Here is an 18,280-nt window from a genome sequence, read left to right as displayed (position 1 = left end):
TGGGAAATATGCCGTATTGGCCATAGTGAGGCCTTCTTCCAGTAAGCCTGCACAGGTGTGTATTATAAGTACCTTAAATGAGTGGCCCTGTAATAACTTTCCATCCAGGATTGTGTTCCCAGCACAGTCCCTTTCATCCAGCAATGCCTCAGTCTCTAGAAGCTGAATGCCGATAGCCGAGACTCCTTGTCTGTCTCCTTCACCTGATCCATGCTGCTCTCAACCGGGAGCAGCTGCCACAGGCAGGGTTATCCGCCATGAGTACATCAGATCTTTGTCTGTGGCTGAGATTTCTGATTACGTTGGAAATGTGTCTGTCCTCACGTTCCCCAGACAGAGGGTGGATCTCTATGGAGTTCATTGCATGCAGTTCCAGTGAATGATACTCACACCAGAAAAGTACTTGTTCATAAGGGGATCCCCATGCATGGGGATAATTGGTTCAAACCATGTGGCCTTCTGACTGTTGTTGTTGTTGTTTAGCCGGAAAGCTGTTTCTGACTATCTGTAACCCCATGGAGAACATTCCTCAAGTTCTCCTGTCTTCCACCATCCCCTGGAGTACACCCAACCCCACACCCACCTCCCCAGTGGCCCCACCCAGCCACCTCAACCTCTGCCGTCCCCTTCTCCTTTTGCCGTCAATTGTTCCCAGCATCAGGGTCTTTTCCAACAAGTCCTTCCTTCTCGTTAGGTGACCAAAGTATTTGAGCTTCAGCTTCAGTATCTGGCCTTCTAAGGAGCAGTCAGGGTTGATTTCTGATTGCAGAAGCAGCTAAATAATGCTAAGCTGAGAGCCCGTGTGGTGCAGCGAGACTCAGGCAATCTGGGTTCTAGCCCCTGCTCAGCCACTAAGCTCACTGGGTCACTTTGGGCCAGTTACAGATTCTCAGCCCAATGCCTCACAGGGTGGTTGTTGTGAGGATAAGATTCTGAGCAGCAGGAAAGGAATGATGTAAGCCACTTGGAGCTCATTGGAAAAAAGGGGGATATAAATAAAACAAATAAATAAACATACTGCAGGGTATCTGTGTGGGAAGCTAGGGTTGTAGCTCACCGGTAGAGCACATGCGTACATGCAGACGTGCCCAGGTTCAGTCTCTGGCTGAGAAGCAATTGTGAGCGAAACCGTGGAGAGAGCCCACAGGACAGGGCCAGGTGGACTAATGGCCTGACTTAGGAGCAGGCAGCTTCCAGTGAGGATTAAGGATGCCGTCCTATCCAAGGTGGCCTTGGTGAGCTTAGAGGCTTCCGAGCATCCACTGCAGAGCAGGAGCGAGGATGATCTTTGTCTCCCCAGTCCTTCTGCTCTGCAGTGCATCTGGATAGCCAATTTAGGATGCTGTGTATCTTGTAGGTCCCAGTCTCCCCTCCCCTTCCCACTCATTTTCATAGTTTAACCTATGGCGTGGGAGAATGCACATTTTTGTTTTCTGGTTTTGCCCCAGCAACTATATTTGCATAGAATTCAGAAAGTAAAAAAAAAAGCCCAATCACTTGTGAAATACAAGCAGAGCCCATGTAATGAAAGTTTAATCTTTAAAAAGTGTGATTCAAGGGACTTTCAGATACATGCCCACAGTGGGTAGACGGACAAAGGGGGAAACAAAACCCAGGGAAAGTAGCTTTTTCATTTCCACAGAAAAGCAGTGCAGATCGTTCTTGTGTTGCTATTTAGCATTAGCCTCCCACCAGCTTCAGCGAACTGTTTAAGAATTGGTGGCTTGAGGCTGGTGGCTCTTGCATTAAGTTTTCATTCCAGAAATCAATTGAACTTCATTCACTTTTCCTTTGGCTGTTCCCATGCCGGTAAAGCTTTCTGAACAGCATTATTGCTGTGTAATGCAAATGAAAGAGGGAAAAGGAGTGATGTTACGGAATTGCTAAACCACTAAAGTCGAGATTCCAAACCCACTTATCTGCAGATAATCAGTATTAAAATGACTAATGACCAGAACTTCTGCAACGCTAAGCAGAATTAGCTTGATTTTATTTATTTATTTAAAACATTTTTATATTGCTCTTCAGCTGAAAAATCGTTCTCAGGACAACTTACAACCATTAATAAGAAGACGTTCTCTCAGGCTAAAAATCACGATGCAGAAGGAAAAGGATTGGGCGGGAGGAGGAAAAGACAAACTCAAGCCTTTTCAACAACTCAAGATGTTGTTTTTGCTGTTGATGATGATCATGGCGGCGACCTGTTGCATCTTATTTGACAACGTTGGCTGAGCCTGAGTAGTTGTCTGATGCTGAAATGTCCTATGATGCTGCAGAGGATTCTCAGTGAACGCTAAATGGAGGGAGCTGCAGCCACCAGAAACATCTGGAGCTGTTGGACTGGAGAGCCAATGCAAGCAGTGGTGTTGGGAGGGCAGTGCTGTGCAGATGTTCCCTGCCCCGGGATGTCTGAGTCCCATAGTCATCCACAGGTGCTGATGCCAAGCCTAGCACAACTTATTTCCCCCTCATTGGGTATGTTTAAATTGAAAAAAAGTAATTTCTCCCCAAACTGGCTGTAACCTGGATCTGGCCAGGGAATTGTGGGAATTGTAGTTTAGCACTTCTAGAGGGTGGCAGGTCAGGGAAAGGCTGCTGTATTGGAAACAACCCACAGTGCCATTCGGAAGATCTGATGCAGCATAAGCTTTCATGGACTAGAGTCCACACTTTCAAACACACAACATGTTAGTTGTGGGTATATATGGTGATGGGTATCTATGTATACACACATGGCTACCGAGAAGAAAGGGCAGGGGTTATAAACAAACAGGACAAAATGGAAAGGCAACCAAAAGTCGGCGATGCTTCTATGTAGATCCCAAATGCATACAAGACCAGAGTGTCTCATCCAGAACAGTAGTTAGAACTGAAGTTGCTGATAAAGTCTATCTCAGTTTTATTTATTTAGTTTTGAATTTGTATGCTGCCCACTAAGCCAGATAGATTCTCTAGGCAGCTTACAGTAAAATACTAAAAAACTACAATAAAACCAGTTAAAATAACAATAAAAACTTAAAAATTAAATGTCGCAATCACACCAAGTAAGCAGAACAACAGATGTTAGACTGTTCTAACTGTTCTAACTGTTCTTAGATGTATTCAAAGAAAAGAAACCATTTTTTCTGGTGCTGAAATGAAAACAAAGTTGGTGCCAGGTGAAATTCTTTGGGGTGTCTGTTCCATAGATGAGGGGCAGCCACCAAGAAGGCCCTTCTATTTACTGTCTCCTTTATCTCTTTAAGGGATGGCTCTTTAGTAGGACCTCTTGCCCAGATCTTAATGGACAGGTAGGTATATATGGGAGCAGATAATCCTTTAGGCAGCCAGATCCTAAGCTGTTTAGGGCTTTATATGTCAAAACAAGCACTTTAAATTGGGCCTGGGCTACAACTGGCAATCAGTGCAACTTATAGAAGACTGGCAGAGCATCTATCCCCCAGCATCACCTTCTGGACATGGTCAGCCAGAAGGGAGTGAAACCATGACAGGTTGTATCCTTGTTGTTTCCTCTTGGAATGCATTTGTTGGAATGGAGCTTTGATGAGTTCAGAGACCGGCTGCTCTGGATCGTTGAAATGCTTTCTTCCTGGTTTGTGAATATTTCCATGCAGACATCAGATTTGTCTCTTGCATGGACAACTGACAAGTTTGTCCTAGGTGGACAGGAGAAAAGCACTGTTGACAAGCTGTACCCTAGATCACATTGCAGGCTGCTGAAAGAAGAGTTCCCAGATGATGTGGCCAATGTTAAATCCTGTAATGGTATTGGATAGAGTAGATCTGCTGTACTGTGTTTGTGGTAGGGCCCAGCTCCTGGGAGTGGGCCTTTGCTAGTTAGTCTACTGTTACTGGTGGCTTTCACTAATGGGGTTGTCTATAACTTATTGCCACCCAAGGCCTATGAGAGGGAAGGTCCCTGATGACAGGCTAGAGTAGTTTTAGCTTGGAGAAACTGTATATGTTGAATTTAGATTGTCTTTCGGCTGGTAGACACATAGGCACTGTTAGGAAAATGAGGTGGGGTTATAGGGTTTTATCCTCCAAGGAATAAAGAATCCACAGCAGTGACAGAAACTGGGATGAAATTCAACCCTTTCCAGCACTTGTAGAGATGGTGCCCATGAGATCCAAGTGAAATGATCCACACATCCCTGACTAATGTGCTGACCGGAGCACAGTTATCCTTGGATTTTGCACTTCTTTGAATTTTGTGGTGTGTTTATAATGTGCACCTTGTTGTAAAATACATTTATGTGTGAGAGAAAATAAATTAAGAAATGCATATTATTTGAGAAAATATGCTCTAAAATATACTTTGTAATACATTTTTTTTAAAAGTTCACATTGATGTGGAAACAGGAAAGCAGACATGAAACTGACACGGACTGGAAATAGACTGATCTGTCCATCTGAGTGGAGTTCTTGATCATGGCTGCAGTTTGCCTCTTCAGAAGTGTTCTAGGCACATCCATCATGCGCAACTGTTCTATAGGAAAGGGACAACTTCCATTTCAAAGAGACTAGACAAAGAGGCTGTTGTAAGGGGGCATTCACACATCATGCCTGTAATTCTCTTGTGTGTGTGTGTGCATATGTGGGCGAATTTCACTGTTGTGAAAGTCTGCCTCTCTGATATGTAGCTCAGCACCTCCATATTCCCCTCCTACACTTCAACACTTACATGCTTACACTATGAACACAAAACAGAGTGCTTCATGCTACTTTAAAGTAAGAATGTTTGTTGGCAAAGGCCTTCTTTCCAGCTGTTTTGGGCTTCCCTCCTTCTTGCTTGGGGCTGTCACATTTTCATATGGTATGCAGAGTAGTTAGTGGGAGCAAGAAACAGAGAAATGTTGAGCAGTAATGTTGTTGTTAGTCGCGAAGTCGTGTCCGACCCATCGCGACCCCATGGACAACACTCCTCCAGGCCTTCCTGTCCTCCACCCTCCCCCGGAGTCCACTCAAGCTCACACCAACTGCCCCAGTGACTCCATCTAGCCACCTCATCCTCTGCCGTCCCCTTCTTCTTTTGCCATCTATTGTTCCCAGCATTAGGCTCTTCTCCAGGGAGTCCTTCCTTCTCATTAGGTGGCCAAAGTATTTGAGTTTCATCTTCAGGATCTGGCCTTCTAAAGAGCAGTCAGGGTTGATCTCCTCTAGGACTGACCAGTTGGATCGCCTTGCGGTCCAAGGGACTCGCAGGAGCCTCCGCCAGCAATACAGAGGGGGAAACTGCAGAAATGTTAGAGGGTGGATGAGGGAAGCACAAGTGAGAATGTGAGGAGTGGCAGGGGGTTTCCCACTCTGGGCACGCGGTTTCCTAGCTGTTCTGGACAACACGCAATGCAATCACAGAGATCGATATTCAGTTCGGAAACAAGCCATGATAAGCAATACTGGACTTCAGGGTAATGGATCTCAACTTATTTATCAAAATGTCCCAACAGGAAGGAGGCATCGCTGCCCTTTTCAAGATCTGCCGACAGGATTGCTTCAGGTGTCTCTATCCACAGACCCTCAGGACTCTGGCATCCATCTGCTGCGTGGAAGAAGGACTCCAGCAGCTGGAGAAGGTATGATCACCTCCACCCTGTGTCTCTGCAAAAGCAATTCATTTGCTGCTATATGTGTGATCCAACCCAAGAGACAGCAGCTAATTCCTTTCCAGGAAGCAACACAACCAAAAAGGTTTTTCCACCAGTACTCCACTTCTTGAGATGAATTGTTCATGAGACCATTCTTTGATATCCAAATGGTCGGTATAGGTAAAGTTTGGCAACATTACCCCTTGAAATCAATAGCAAACCTCTCATTTATTTTCACGGCTGGGAAGAGCACTTACAATATGTCAACCTGAGAAACTGCATCTGTAAATCCTAGGCAGCTTACGAAAGCCCATTCTTCTGCTGGCAGTTTACAAATCTTCCAGTTGTACTTATGTTTTTTTTTTTAAGGTAGCAGAATGTGTCAAAGAGAGAATGAACAAAGAGTTTGTTCAAATTTTGCCTTAATTATTTGCTTTGGGCAAACTTTTGGCTTTTAGCTCCACCCCGGGGCCCTCATCATGCCTTCCCCCAACTGCAGTAGGTGGATACTAGTGATTCAAAGCAAAAACTAAGGTCTACAGGGCAAGAAAGCTGCAGTGGCTATGCCCTGCCCCCTTTATGTGTCCTTGTAATGCCCCGAGGCACGAAACTACACACATCTCTTCTTCCTTGTCTAATGCGATCAATTCATTGAAGGAACACCCATTTGAAGGCCATACTTTTAGTGATTGAGGTCATTGGATGGCACTGGGTGGACCCATGGACCAACTGGAGTCCACCCAGAGGAGGAACTTTGGTGTATCAGTTCCATGTCTCTGAACCCCTTCCCTCTATATCTCAGGCAGCGGGACAATGTTATATCGTTTTCAATGCTTCTTGAAAACACTTTTATTTCAGGAAGACTTCCTAATCAGCCAGTTTTATTAATTTTGTTTTTAAATATATTGTTTTATACTTTTATCTATTTTATCTTTTGTTGCTCACTGCTCCAAAATCTCCGCACTCCACATCTCAAAAAGAGGAAATATAATTCTAGTAACCTAGGGAGGAAAACTCATACCTGAAGCAATGTGCTATCCGCTACTAAACACACCAGTGCACCTCAGCGTCCATCAAAGTTTGGGAACTACCATGGAAACATGCACATGCCTGTCCTTTTCTACTCCAGGGAAAACTCCCTGTAGGGTAGCCATTTGCCCTATTTTACACAGTCCAGTCCTCTATGTGAATGTGTCCTTTGTTTAAAGGACCGTCTAGTCCAAGGGCTGCTTTAAAGATGAAAAACCTTAACAAAGGGGAGAGCTGGACCTTCAAGTTGCCCATCAGAGGTTAGGACCTGGGCAGCAGACTAAGAAGGCACCATATCACTGTCCCCCTCCCTAAGATGAACAGTCTATCTATTTAAAATAAGGAACTATTTGGAAGTGTGCACCTCCACGTGCATATACACAAATCTGTGTTCTCTTTTGCCTTTATTATTGGTGAAGCCAAACTGGCTGCCCTACTCAAAATCCACAAGCAAGTTTCTGATTTTACATGACTTGGGCAAAGATTTTACTTTGCTTCTTCCTATCTGGTCCTTCCGTCCTTCATTTTGCACTCACTTTTAATCAGGGTTCCAGGGAACACACTACATTATATTTTCCCTCCAGCCTTTGCCTCAAAAACTTCATACAGCCCAAGGCTAAAGGGATCCTTAAGGCCTCCAACAGCTCACTTCCCCCCAACTTTGATGGCATGGCACCAAACTTCATTTGTTCTGCATCTTGGGGTAGGTTATATGCACACTCCAATTTTTCTTGCTCCCTTGATTCTGTTTACTTTCTGCTTTGTCTGCTTTGTCCCAGAAACTCAGATGGCCTCCCCACAGATGTGTGTTACATCTGTCCTCTTTGCCATCTCCATCTGTCATTAGGCATCTCTCTCTTCCGATGGCGCCCTGTATCATTTGTAGTGTCCTGTGCCTCCTAGCATTTCCATCCCCATCCTCCCTTCTGCTCACTTACATCTGATCAAATAATTGCTGATCCACATTGAGTACTGTCTGTGTAAATACTTCGGCCTTCTCTGGCATACTCCACTGGGCTAAACTCTGGCTTCTGGTGTGCTTGCTAATTCCTTCTACTAAGCAGACCAGTTCCCCCATGGATCTTGGTTCAAGACCCAAGCACAAGCTTATTATGTATTACCCTTCTATATTGCCCAATACCCCATACTCTTTGGGTGGTTCACAACAATTTAAAACATAAAATAAAGTATAAAATTAAATAGACTACATTACAAAATAAAAGAGAATTAGAATAAAATCTAGCAATACTAGAAAGATTTACAACGCAATACAGAATTTAAAACAGACTGAAACTAAAATTCCTGGGAGAGTTCCTGGGAAAATGGGAAGAACTCCACCCTGCAAATCAGAAGGAAGGCAGGGTTGGTGCTGGGCAAGCCTCCCTTGCCAGCTCATTCCAGTGCTGGGGTGCCACCACAGAAAAGGCCCTCCTTCTAAGAGCCACCCACCTGATGTCTCTTGGCAGGAGTTCCCACAGAGGGAGTGCTGAGGATGATTTTAGGGTTCCTCCTGTACACAGATAACGTGTACTAGCACTATGCACACCCCAGTGCAGCTGCTGTCTTATTAGCTTGGCTAATAAGCTAATAATAATTAGGAAACTTTCTGAGCCCTGCACTTGCACACTGCTGCAAAGTTGCCCAACTGCGATCCAGTACGTACGAACAATGATCAATAGCATCCAGAAGCTCCTGTGATCCAGTGATGGACCTGGGTGCTCCTTTCGCAGCCCATCCGCATCCAGCAACGCTTTGAGTTGCCTTCAAGTCCTAAAGAATAAACCACTAGCTGTTCTTTCCGCCTTCCCACTTTTGCTTTCAAGCATCACAATCCATCCATTTCTGTCACCAAACACATTTCCATGCTTCATACTGTCCCATTAGAATGATAACCTGTTCAGTTGTCTGTAATAATAATATCTCTAGTTACCACGTACACGGCGAGAAGTAAATATAGAGTTGTCTGTCAAGAAGTACAGGAAGTGATTACCTCCAAATGTGTTAGATGACTTTGTGCAGACTTTGTGTTCTCCAAAAAATTAACTTTCACTGAAATGTGTAGAGGGTTAGATAGACTCAGACCTTTGCCTGTCATCTCTGCAAAGTGTCATATTTTGAATTGATGAAGTGACACGTAAGGGATAGAATTGCGCTGGTTCTGAGACAAATATAACAGCTGAACACCAGGGAGAGGTTTTTAGCGATGTATTATGCAAGCTAATTTTAACTCTCAGGGGTACATATTTGATAAACCCTTTGTCTAAACATGGAAATACTGCCACTTAGGATTTGGACAGCTCCTGGCCCCCCTTCTGTTCTCAGAAGTACATTTTTAAACGTAGGAAAATGAGCATTATTACAAGTCACTAAATCATTACCTCATCCTTCATATTTCATAAATGCATCTTGTAATGTTTGAACAATGTGGCTCTTCAACTTAATGATAAATGGTTTCATTTCTACTTTACAATGACATGCCTCGTAATTTAGTACCTAGAGCAGATGTGAAGACTGATACAACATCCACAGCAAAAAGTGGAAACGGTAAGCCTGTACTTGAAAAAAATCAAGTAAGATTTTTTCCTGTGTTTTAGTTGGGTTTGGTGTTGTTGACAGAGATCTCCAGTCCTTCTGTCTCCAATACCTTTGTAGCGAATTATAATGTTTTAGAAGATCTTAATTTGTAAGGTTTTCTTAGGGATAGGATGTTTGAGTTCTCCAAAAAGTCTCCAGCTTTCATTGTGAAGCTCAGTTTGGCTTGGTTCTGTTTTCATTTGCAAGCTGACTTTTGTTTTCCTTAAACAGAAAAAGTGAATGTTTCTGACCACATTTTTCAAAGTGTGCCCATTCACCCACTGACTAAAACATGGAACGGTACTTTTTTTTAAAAAAACACTTTTCAAAGTGTACATTCTTCAACAAAACAAAACAAACATGTTTTGAAGGAGATTGCAAGTTAGGAATGTGTGAATTTTTGTATGTGCTCTTGTTTGCATTTGTGGTTGTGAATGGGAAAGTTCAGATGATTTTTGAACTGAAACCAAATGCTCCTGCATCTTTAGATTTTCTTGATAAGGATTTCCATGGAAAAGCAACACATTTAAACCAGAACTAATGTAGGAGTCTTTGTGGCATGAATGTTAAAGCAATACAATGCACAAATCTGAAGGTGATCTCTACCCCAACAGGCATGCATATTTGCTTCAGTATTGCAGCTAGCATTAGCATATATAGGAGAAGAAATTTGAAAGTGCGCAGCCTCAGAAGATGCATTAATACTTCTGCTGCCTTGAAGAATTCCACTAACCAGAGGAGATGGGTTCTGCAGGATTGCATATGGTTTGCATAAAAAAACATCCAGGTTCAGTTGTTAGCCTCTCCAGTTTAAAGGCTGGACACTGATTTCACACAATGAAATAGGTCCCCCCCCCATATTAATCTTTCTTGTGTTCTTTCCATTCCTTTCCTGTAACTATGGAAAAATGAGTTCAGCCACAAGAAAGTGCTATGCATTGTAGCCAGGATATTGGAGTTCTAGCTGTGAAATACAGGTGTAACACTGAGTTTCTAATGTGAAACACAATGTAATGCCCATCACAAGTGGGCAGTGGTCTTTTCTCCAGGAAAACATGGAAGAACCATACATTAGCCACATTCAGGCATTCCCAGTGATGAAGTGGAACCAGGACTCACAGAAAGGAGGCACCGGGACTTTTTGATTATTTGATGCCTCCTGCCCCATTGCCCTTCAGAATTCCCTGTTCTCCCAGTAGGTGGGACAGCAGGGAGATAGACTTTCTCAGTAACAATGTGTTATTACACATTATCTCTGTTGTAATGCAAGGCACGGGAGAGGAGGTTGATCTTGAATGAGCAGTTGAGATTAGCCTTACAAAAACATGTTCCTGATAGGGATTAAAATTGCCCAAATCTTATTGTTGAGCAATGTACTTTTCTTCAAACTGTCCCAAGAAAGCTAGTTCCTGGGAAGTGGAAGAGGATAGGCAGAAGAGATTGCTGTGTATGTCTACCCAGAGCCCATATTCATTACGATATCAGTTAAATAGCAAAGGCAGTGACCAGAGAAGTGGAGAATTAATGCTTCAATGGTGCGGATCTTGTTCAGCTGTATGAGATAGTTATGGCAGGGCATGGGTTGTTAGACCGGACAAAAGAGTGTTTAAATGGGTTAAGAACAGGAAGTATCCCTGAAGAAATGATATGATATGATATGATATGATATGATATGATATGATAGAGGAGGGCAGGTAGGAGGCTCTTGGGTTTAGGGTACAAATCTAGGAGTGGCTGCAGGTAATTTCTAAGACATGTTGAAGCAGATGGACCTTGTATAGACAGGGGTGGATGCATTGTAAGAGGAATGGCATGGTCTTTCCGCAGATCCAAACAAATAAGCTTTCATTTTTGTTTTGTTTTTTGTAATATATGCCTACTCAGAAGTAAGCCCCATTAAGTTCACTTAGCCTGCCCCTAGGTTAGCCTGTATACAATTGCAGCCTAAGCATCTACTGGACACCAAAGACTTTTAAGGCTGAGATGAATCCAGGATCTGCCTACCATGAGAGGAAGGGACCTCCTATGAGAGGAAAACTTCTGTTCATGGTAGATCCTTCCTCCCAGTTTTGGAGAATTCTCCTTCTACCACACTACCACCAACTCCATTACGGATGCTCTGTGCAGCATTTTCCAGAGGGAACACCCTCGCAAGAAGAGAAGCAGCCTGTTTTCACCAGGACAGTTGATTCAGCTAAAATCTGGATGCACCTTCTTTACTGGGTTTGAACAAGATGACAAACCAAAGCCTCGGTGCATTAATGTGTCACACAAATCCAAGATGGGCTTGCCAGGATGATTTAATTTTGTGTTAAAATCCCATCTAACAACCCATGGCTTGTATATCGGGTTGTTTCTTGTGTTGTCCAAACTGGAGCCCATTGTGGGTCAACTCCATTTGTGAGTGAGTTGCTTTGCAAGAGCAGCAAAAAAATATCCCTTACTACGCACGCCAAGTGGCTAATCACCTAATGCTTTTGCCAGTCACTCCCAAATGTGCAAACAGCTGCTGACAGAAGCTTCCTTACCTCCCCGCTCCCACTCCACCTACAAGCCTATTTGAGTTCTTCATGGATTTTTGGCACTTACTTATTTTTCTTCAGATCATGAAAGCCACCTGTCAAGCTGGCTTTTGCAATCCCCCTTTTGGTAGCCACAAACTGTCAATCCAAGCTACTCCAGTGTCCTCAGTTGTCTAAGCCTCCCAGAGAACAAGTGTGGGTGTGCAGCCACATAAATACGAGAGATAATTAACTGTATCTTTAATTAAATATTTAATTAAATATTGACATAATATTTCAAGCCTTAGCTTAAAAAACAGGTACTGTTTCTCTTGCATAGTTATACCCACAGAATGATCGAAGAACATTGCTACTGATTTTCCAAGTCAGAATATTCCCCACAGTGGGAAGAGGTGACATAAGAACCACTCATGGGAGTTAACAAGGCAGTCTCCTTCATGTTGCTCACTGAGGCTGGAGGTTCTCCACCAGATCATCAGACCAGGACCAACATCGACACCTTATCAAAGAGCCTCACTGCTGCTTGTTATTCCGACCACACAGGCTGTAACATAGAAACAGAGCGGGTCAGAAGGGGCCTCCCGGACCATCTAGCCTGACCCCTGGCCCCAGCTGGCTCTGCTCATGACATGCCTACCTGCAACTGAAGACTCAGACGGACAGACCCAAAGTGGCAAAAACACTTTAATGTGGAAGGCTGATTCTGGAAGGTCTTGCCTCTCCTAAAACAAGCCTATTGATAGGGTGTAATCCTATGCATATTTTGGCTGAAGAAGCCCTCTAGTTGGATGGGGGATGCTGAGCTGCAGGGCTTTCTCCTTGCAAATATGAATGTGTGACACAATCAGGAAAAGTTAAAGATCCAGGCTCACGGCTATCATTTACTGGACGCTGCCTCTCTCTAAAGGCTTCTTCAATTAATTAGCAGTGAAAAATGTGCTGTATTTGGCAGATAGTTCTGTAATTTATTTTAGTTTATGGCCTGGATGTTCATATATGCATATTCACTCCAGGCTGCCCTTTGTCATGGGTTTTGCAGCTTTTAAATTTCTGTTCCTCCGACTTGGAATGGAGCCAAAGTAAATTAGGGAATAAATGTTCAAAAATTTAAATAGGGTTTCCTGTTGCAGAAAGGTGATCTGGTGGAGTTGGATGGATTTCCTGGAGGTCGCTGAAGGGGTGCAAAGTGGTTTAAATATCACCAAAGTCATTGCTGGATATTCAAGAAAAAGACCCTGCAAAGGTCTAGGATGAATGCATAGCAAAGCTGATAAACACAGATTTTTAAAAGATTGTATAAATATTTGGAATTATTTCCATACTGACAGAATTAAAGATTGTGATTCATGTGTTGTTACTGACAAATTTTGGTTGAAATAAAAATGGGTGTGCTGGTCCTTGGGACTCCCCCCCTCCCAAATCCACAGCTGAGCAAGCCGATACTGGCAAGCATAGCCACCTCTAGGCTTCTTAATCAATGGAAATGTGTTCTATTCAGAAAGGCTGCAAGAGGACTGTCCTTTGAGGGTATCCTCTATTTGAAGGGCTGCCCCATGCAATTCTGGCTTGCAGCTAATAACCCGTAAGAACTATTGCTTTTCTGCAGATAGCATCTGGACAGCTTGCTGGACAGGTAGCCATGCATGCAGGTTGCCAGGTGTCTCGTGTGGGCGCTTTAATTATAATTTAATTTAATTTAATTTAATATTAAATTAAATAATTATTATTTCTAAATTTGCATGTATGCAAAGGACATCCTCTTCTGTTCATTTTGGGTGGTGGATTGTCTCTTTTTTGGCAAGAAGTAAGAAAGTGTCTTGTAACAGCTGAGAGGTCAGCAAATTTATATGGGCAGAAGCTTTTATGTATTTTTATTACCATGACATTGCATTTACACCCTGCCTTTCTTCCTCTTGAAAGAAAGCCCAGGCAGCTCGTAAGGGTGCCTTCCTCTATTTATCCCCATAACAACATCCCTGTGAAGCGGGTTAAGCCAAGAGTCTGTGACTGCTCCACAGTCACGTTTCACGGCTGAAGCTTGGCAAGTGGGGACTGGACCCTGACGCAGTCCAGGATCTTAGCCGCCACATCGGCACGCTGGGGCTGTAGCTGCAAGAGGGGGCCGCAGTGCACTTCACCAGAGCAGCATGGGCAGCTGGGCAAGGGAAGGATGGTAAATTGTAAGGCCAGAAGGAAAGTCAATGCAGAAACGATGGAGGGGGGCACTCCTGTTATTAACGATGGTCTTATACAGAAAAGGGGATTGCCGTTTTTGGAGGAGGCGATTCTTAAGGAGTGCCCCTAATCCCTAGTCCATTTTAGACTTCCAGCAATGAGAACGTGCGTATTTCATTTCAGGTATCCAGCGTGTAGGGCTGCAGTTCTGCGCATACCTAGCAGCAAACACCATCGAAATCAGTGTTTACTTTTGCGTATACATTTATACAGTTGTGCTGCAATTTAAGTAGGCAAAATATCTTTACTGATGGCTTTACTGATCCTGCTGTCCAGCTGGTTGGGGATCTCCATCCAAAGACTGGCCAAAGCTTCCTGGACCTATATTATGGTGTGGAGATGGGCATTCACCTTTCTTCCATAATGCTACTACAGTCAGCATAGAATTCTATAGCCTTCCAACAGTGAATGACCCTAAACTCATTCCACGTCCATTCCTTTGATCATAATCCCTTAACAGCTCCATCCCAATGTCTGAGATTTTTAAAGGATTTGCATCTCCAATCCCAGTATATTCACCCCCCCCCCACATAAAAGAGTGAACAGGAATGGGATGTGCCATTTAATTTAACATAGAACATTTAAGCATTTTCTTAACCACCCCCCAAACTGCAGCAGTTTTGGGCTACACGCACAAAGTAACACCCTGCTCTGAAAGGACAAAGACTGAACATAGCTTGAAAAATGGATCTGCTCTGATTTGGAGAGTTAACTGGGAGGAACACTGAGGTCATAATATTACATTAATGAAATTATTATACCTTCTTGGTCTGAATTCTATTTTTGGCCACTTCCTGGCCAAGAAAAGTTCTTGCAATTCTAGGGGGAAAGGGGAGGGGCTAAACCCATTGAATGGAAATGAGCAGGCAGAAAAAACAGTTCTGTAGAACTATGTTTTTCCTCATTCCTATTTTGGGAAACTGAGGCAATTAAAAAAGAACCCAGGGTTTGTCCAACTGCACGGCAAGTCTCTGGTATTTTATGCCTTGGATTCATTTTGTTCTGTGCTTATTTTATTTTCAAGAACTGCAAGTAATGTTAGATTTATGGCTGGGAACGCCATCATTATGGAAGAATGTTAACAGGCTCCTGTGAATGAGAAATAGCTTGCAGTTACCTGACAGCGCTTTGGATTTTATTTAGGGATTTATAACAATGGAGAAAGTGGAGGCAATAATCAGGGTTGACAAATGGTCCACAATCAGCATCTGAGAAATCAACTCCAATGTGACTAATGATAACTTTGTTTTATTATAGCTCAGGGAAACCCACCTGGCAGGCTTTCCAAAGCAAAAGGGAATGCTTGCTCAGCTTTTCAGCTCAGGGCAGTGTTAAATGAAAATCAATGGAGAGATTCACAGCAGAAGGCCTAAATGTTTCCTTTCTCCCTTCAGCAGATGCTGGTGGGCACTGAGAGAGAGCTACAGGACTAAAAGCAGAATATACTGGCTTTTAGAAAGGCTTTATACTAGTTTTGTTTTTATCCCACAGATAGGTAGAAAACACAATTGCCCACCTTTTCGTTTAGGACGTTTAGGGCTCAGTCCACTGGGGATGTCCATAACCCTCTGATCGTGGAGGTTTATGGGTATTTCATGGAAGATGGGAGGCAAAGGTCATCTCTGCATTGCTTTTGCCTTGCAAAGCACTTAGGTGAGAGGCAAGTAGGTGACGGCACTGAGATAAGAGAGATCCTGGCAGTGAGGAGAGACGGAGGGAGCTGGGTCTTTCCAGCCTTGAGAGAAGGAGACTCAGGGGGGGACCTGTTAGCGACATACAGGTATGTGAGGGGGTGCCACACAGAGGACGGTCATGACCAGTTTTCCCTTGCAGTGGAGGGCAGGACGCGCTCCAATGGAGCAACGCTCAGGGAACCAAAGTTTAGGGTAGATGCCAGGAAGTACTTCCTGATAGTTAGGACCCCGAGGGTATGGAATGGGCTTCCATGGGAGGTGGTTGAGGCCCAATCGGTGAGTGTGTTCAAGGATAGGCTGGGCATGCACATGATAGGCATGTCATGAGCGGAGCCGGCTGGAGCCAGGGGTCAGACTAGATGGCCCGGGAGACCCCTTCTGACTCGCTCTGTTTCTATGTTTCTATGCTTGTCATCTCTTCACTGCCCTCCAAAGCCCTTCTCTGAGGTAGCCATTGTGTCCTCAGAGAAGCAGCTGACATGGCTCTTTTGTGCTGACTGCAAGGGAAGGAAGGGAATCCAAGCTTGGATTACCAGCCATGAGGTCAGAGTGGTTTTCTGACCTTGCAGCTGGGAATAATAATTTTAAGAATCCTATAGCTGCCTAGAGATGGTCTAGTCTTCAGAGCACTGCACTGCTATTAACATCGAGAAGTTCACATTCTAATTAAAGAAAAAGGAAAACCAAAATGAAAATAGAAAAACAAAAGTAAAATGTAGGATCCAGATGCAACATAACAGGAATGTATCAGTATAAGAATATCATAACTAGGGAAGGTAGAATCTGTCAATTTGGTTTCTCCCAGTTTCTTATTTTTCAAATCTTAGGTCTGGTTCATCTAAAAATTTAGGAATTTCACAAGTCTTAAGTTCAATTTGGCCCAAAGTTTGAGACATAAAAAGAAAACTAGTCTACCTGAATATTTATAAATATTTATACACATATTTCGTGTTTTACCTGAACAAAGTAATTTTGCCTAATGCACACATTTTTGGCGAGCAATTTTCCTCACATAGCACATTTTAATGTTATTTGCCTTAATATAGGCATTTCTGTGCGCATTTGTGGTTGGAGAACTCCTTTGGAGAACTGAACATTTCAAAGGATAACTGTGGTTTGGTTTACATAGTGGTTCTAAAAGGCAAAATTGGGTAAGCTAGTATTAACATGTGAACTGAAGTTTTAATTCAACTATCATCCAAGTTGAAACAATAACACACACACCATAACATGTCTCCTGAAACATAAAATGTCCCCTGAAAAGAATTAAATGAAAACAGACTCTACCCATGGACTGTGATGAAAGCCCTTTGCTTGGGCAGTATCCTCTGGTGTTGAGCCACTGACACAAATTACACTTCACTACAATAAAATGCATCTTGCATAATGCCAGGAGTGTTTGCTTGCATGACCGGATTCCCTGGAAGATACCTTGCATCAGGTAATGGTGCTAATTGCCCCTTAAGCTAGCATAACATGATTTGCAATAGCAAAATGACATCCTAGGATATTGCCCATCATGCTTGGACTCTCACCTGCAGTGTGGGCACCTCTGAGAGACTCGCCTTCTTGCTGTTGACACCTTCCATTGTGCCTGAAGAGGTGCCTACAAATGTACAAGTGCGCATGTGTTACAGACATGAGTCAGACATGGGGACTGCTACCCCCACTGCGCATGCCTTCATGCAGCGTGCGGATGAGGTCAAGAAGGGGTTGAGAGGGCTGTTCTGAATTCCCACCCAAAGCTGCTGTATTTAAGCTTCCATGGCTCACCCATGATGCACAGAGGGTTAGCGTCACAGGCCTGAAAGCAGAGCTGGCATTTGAATCTGGGCCCTGCGCATCAGGAACATTAGCCAACAGCAGTTGGTGAGTTTCAGGACTGATTGAAACAGCTCATAAAGAAAAAAGCATGATCGGTTGGCACAAAATCTCCTTGCCGAAACATATTCTGCACCGGTGCCAAGCTCACTACTAGAATGACGTAGACTGTCGACATGCTGGCTTTGCCTTCACTACAAACCAAACTGCTGACTTCATGATTTATCAAACAGGAAAAAACCGTGAGCAGTCTGGCCCTGAAAGTCAGCTCAGACAGAGCCCCCTTCTTCAGTTCGGCCATGTATAAGCCCTTCCTCGCCCCTCGCATCATTGAGTGCATGTTCTACCTGCAAATGGTCTCAGTCGGTGCAACTTCTGGGCAGGGGGAAAGGGAGCCCCTGTTAGTGGCTAGTGGCCTTGGGCTGATGTCCCCCCACATCTTTGGGGTGTCTCTGGAATTATGCTGACATGGCGTCATTTTGAAAGGGCCTTTGAGGGGAAAATGGCAGTAGGAGAATTTAAAAGAAGCCAATAAAATACAAGGAGATGCCTCTCCTAACATAAGGAAAGGCCCAAAGGCTTTAGGGAATTTTTCCCCTCACTCTATTTCATTTCTACATGGAAATTGGAAATTTCTTTCCAAAGAACATTTGCTTCAGTCTAGTCCTGGACAGTGGCAGGATTCATCTGGACCAAACAGTCCTCTACTCCCCTTTTCAAGGCTGACAATTCTTTTGGATTTTAGTTTAGTAAGAAAACCTGTCTTATAAAAGTAGGAGCTAAATTTCAGTGGACTCGGAGAATGCTGGTTTTAGAC

General features: G+C 43.6%; 1 protein-coding gene across 1 annotated transcript in view; it reads left to right on the top strand.

Annotated features, from left to right (window-relative positions):
- INSC (INSC spindle orientation adaptor protein) overlaps positions 1–18,280 on the top strand; it is a 77,084-nt gene that overhangs the window by 10,643 nt on the left and 48,161 nt on the right. The window contains exon 6 of the mRNA XM_044426095.1: positions 5,451–5,576. Coding sequence (XP_044282030.1) covers positions 5,451–5,576 — 126 coding nt within the window. The remainder of the gene's footprint in view (positions 1–5,450; positions 5,577–18,280) is intronic.

This window comes from Varanus komodoensis, unplaced genomic scaffold, assembly GCF_004798865.1.
Source record: "Varanus komodoensis strain SLA01 unplaced genomic scaffold, ASM479886v1 scaffold16, whole genome shotgun sequence".
Taxonomy (NCBI): Eukaryota; Metazoa; Chordata; class Lepidosauria; order Squamata; family Varanidae; genus Varanus; species Varanus komodoensis.
Note: the sequence above shows the minus strand (reverse complement) of the source record. Positions and strands in the feature narration are given on the sequence as shown.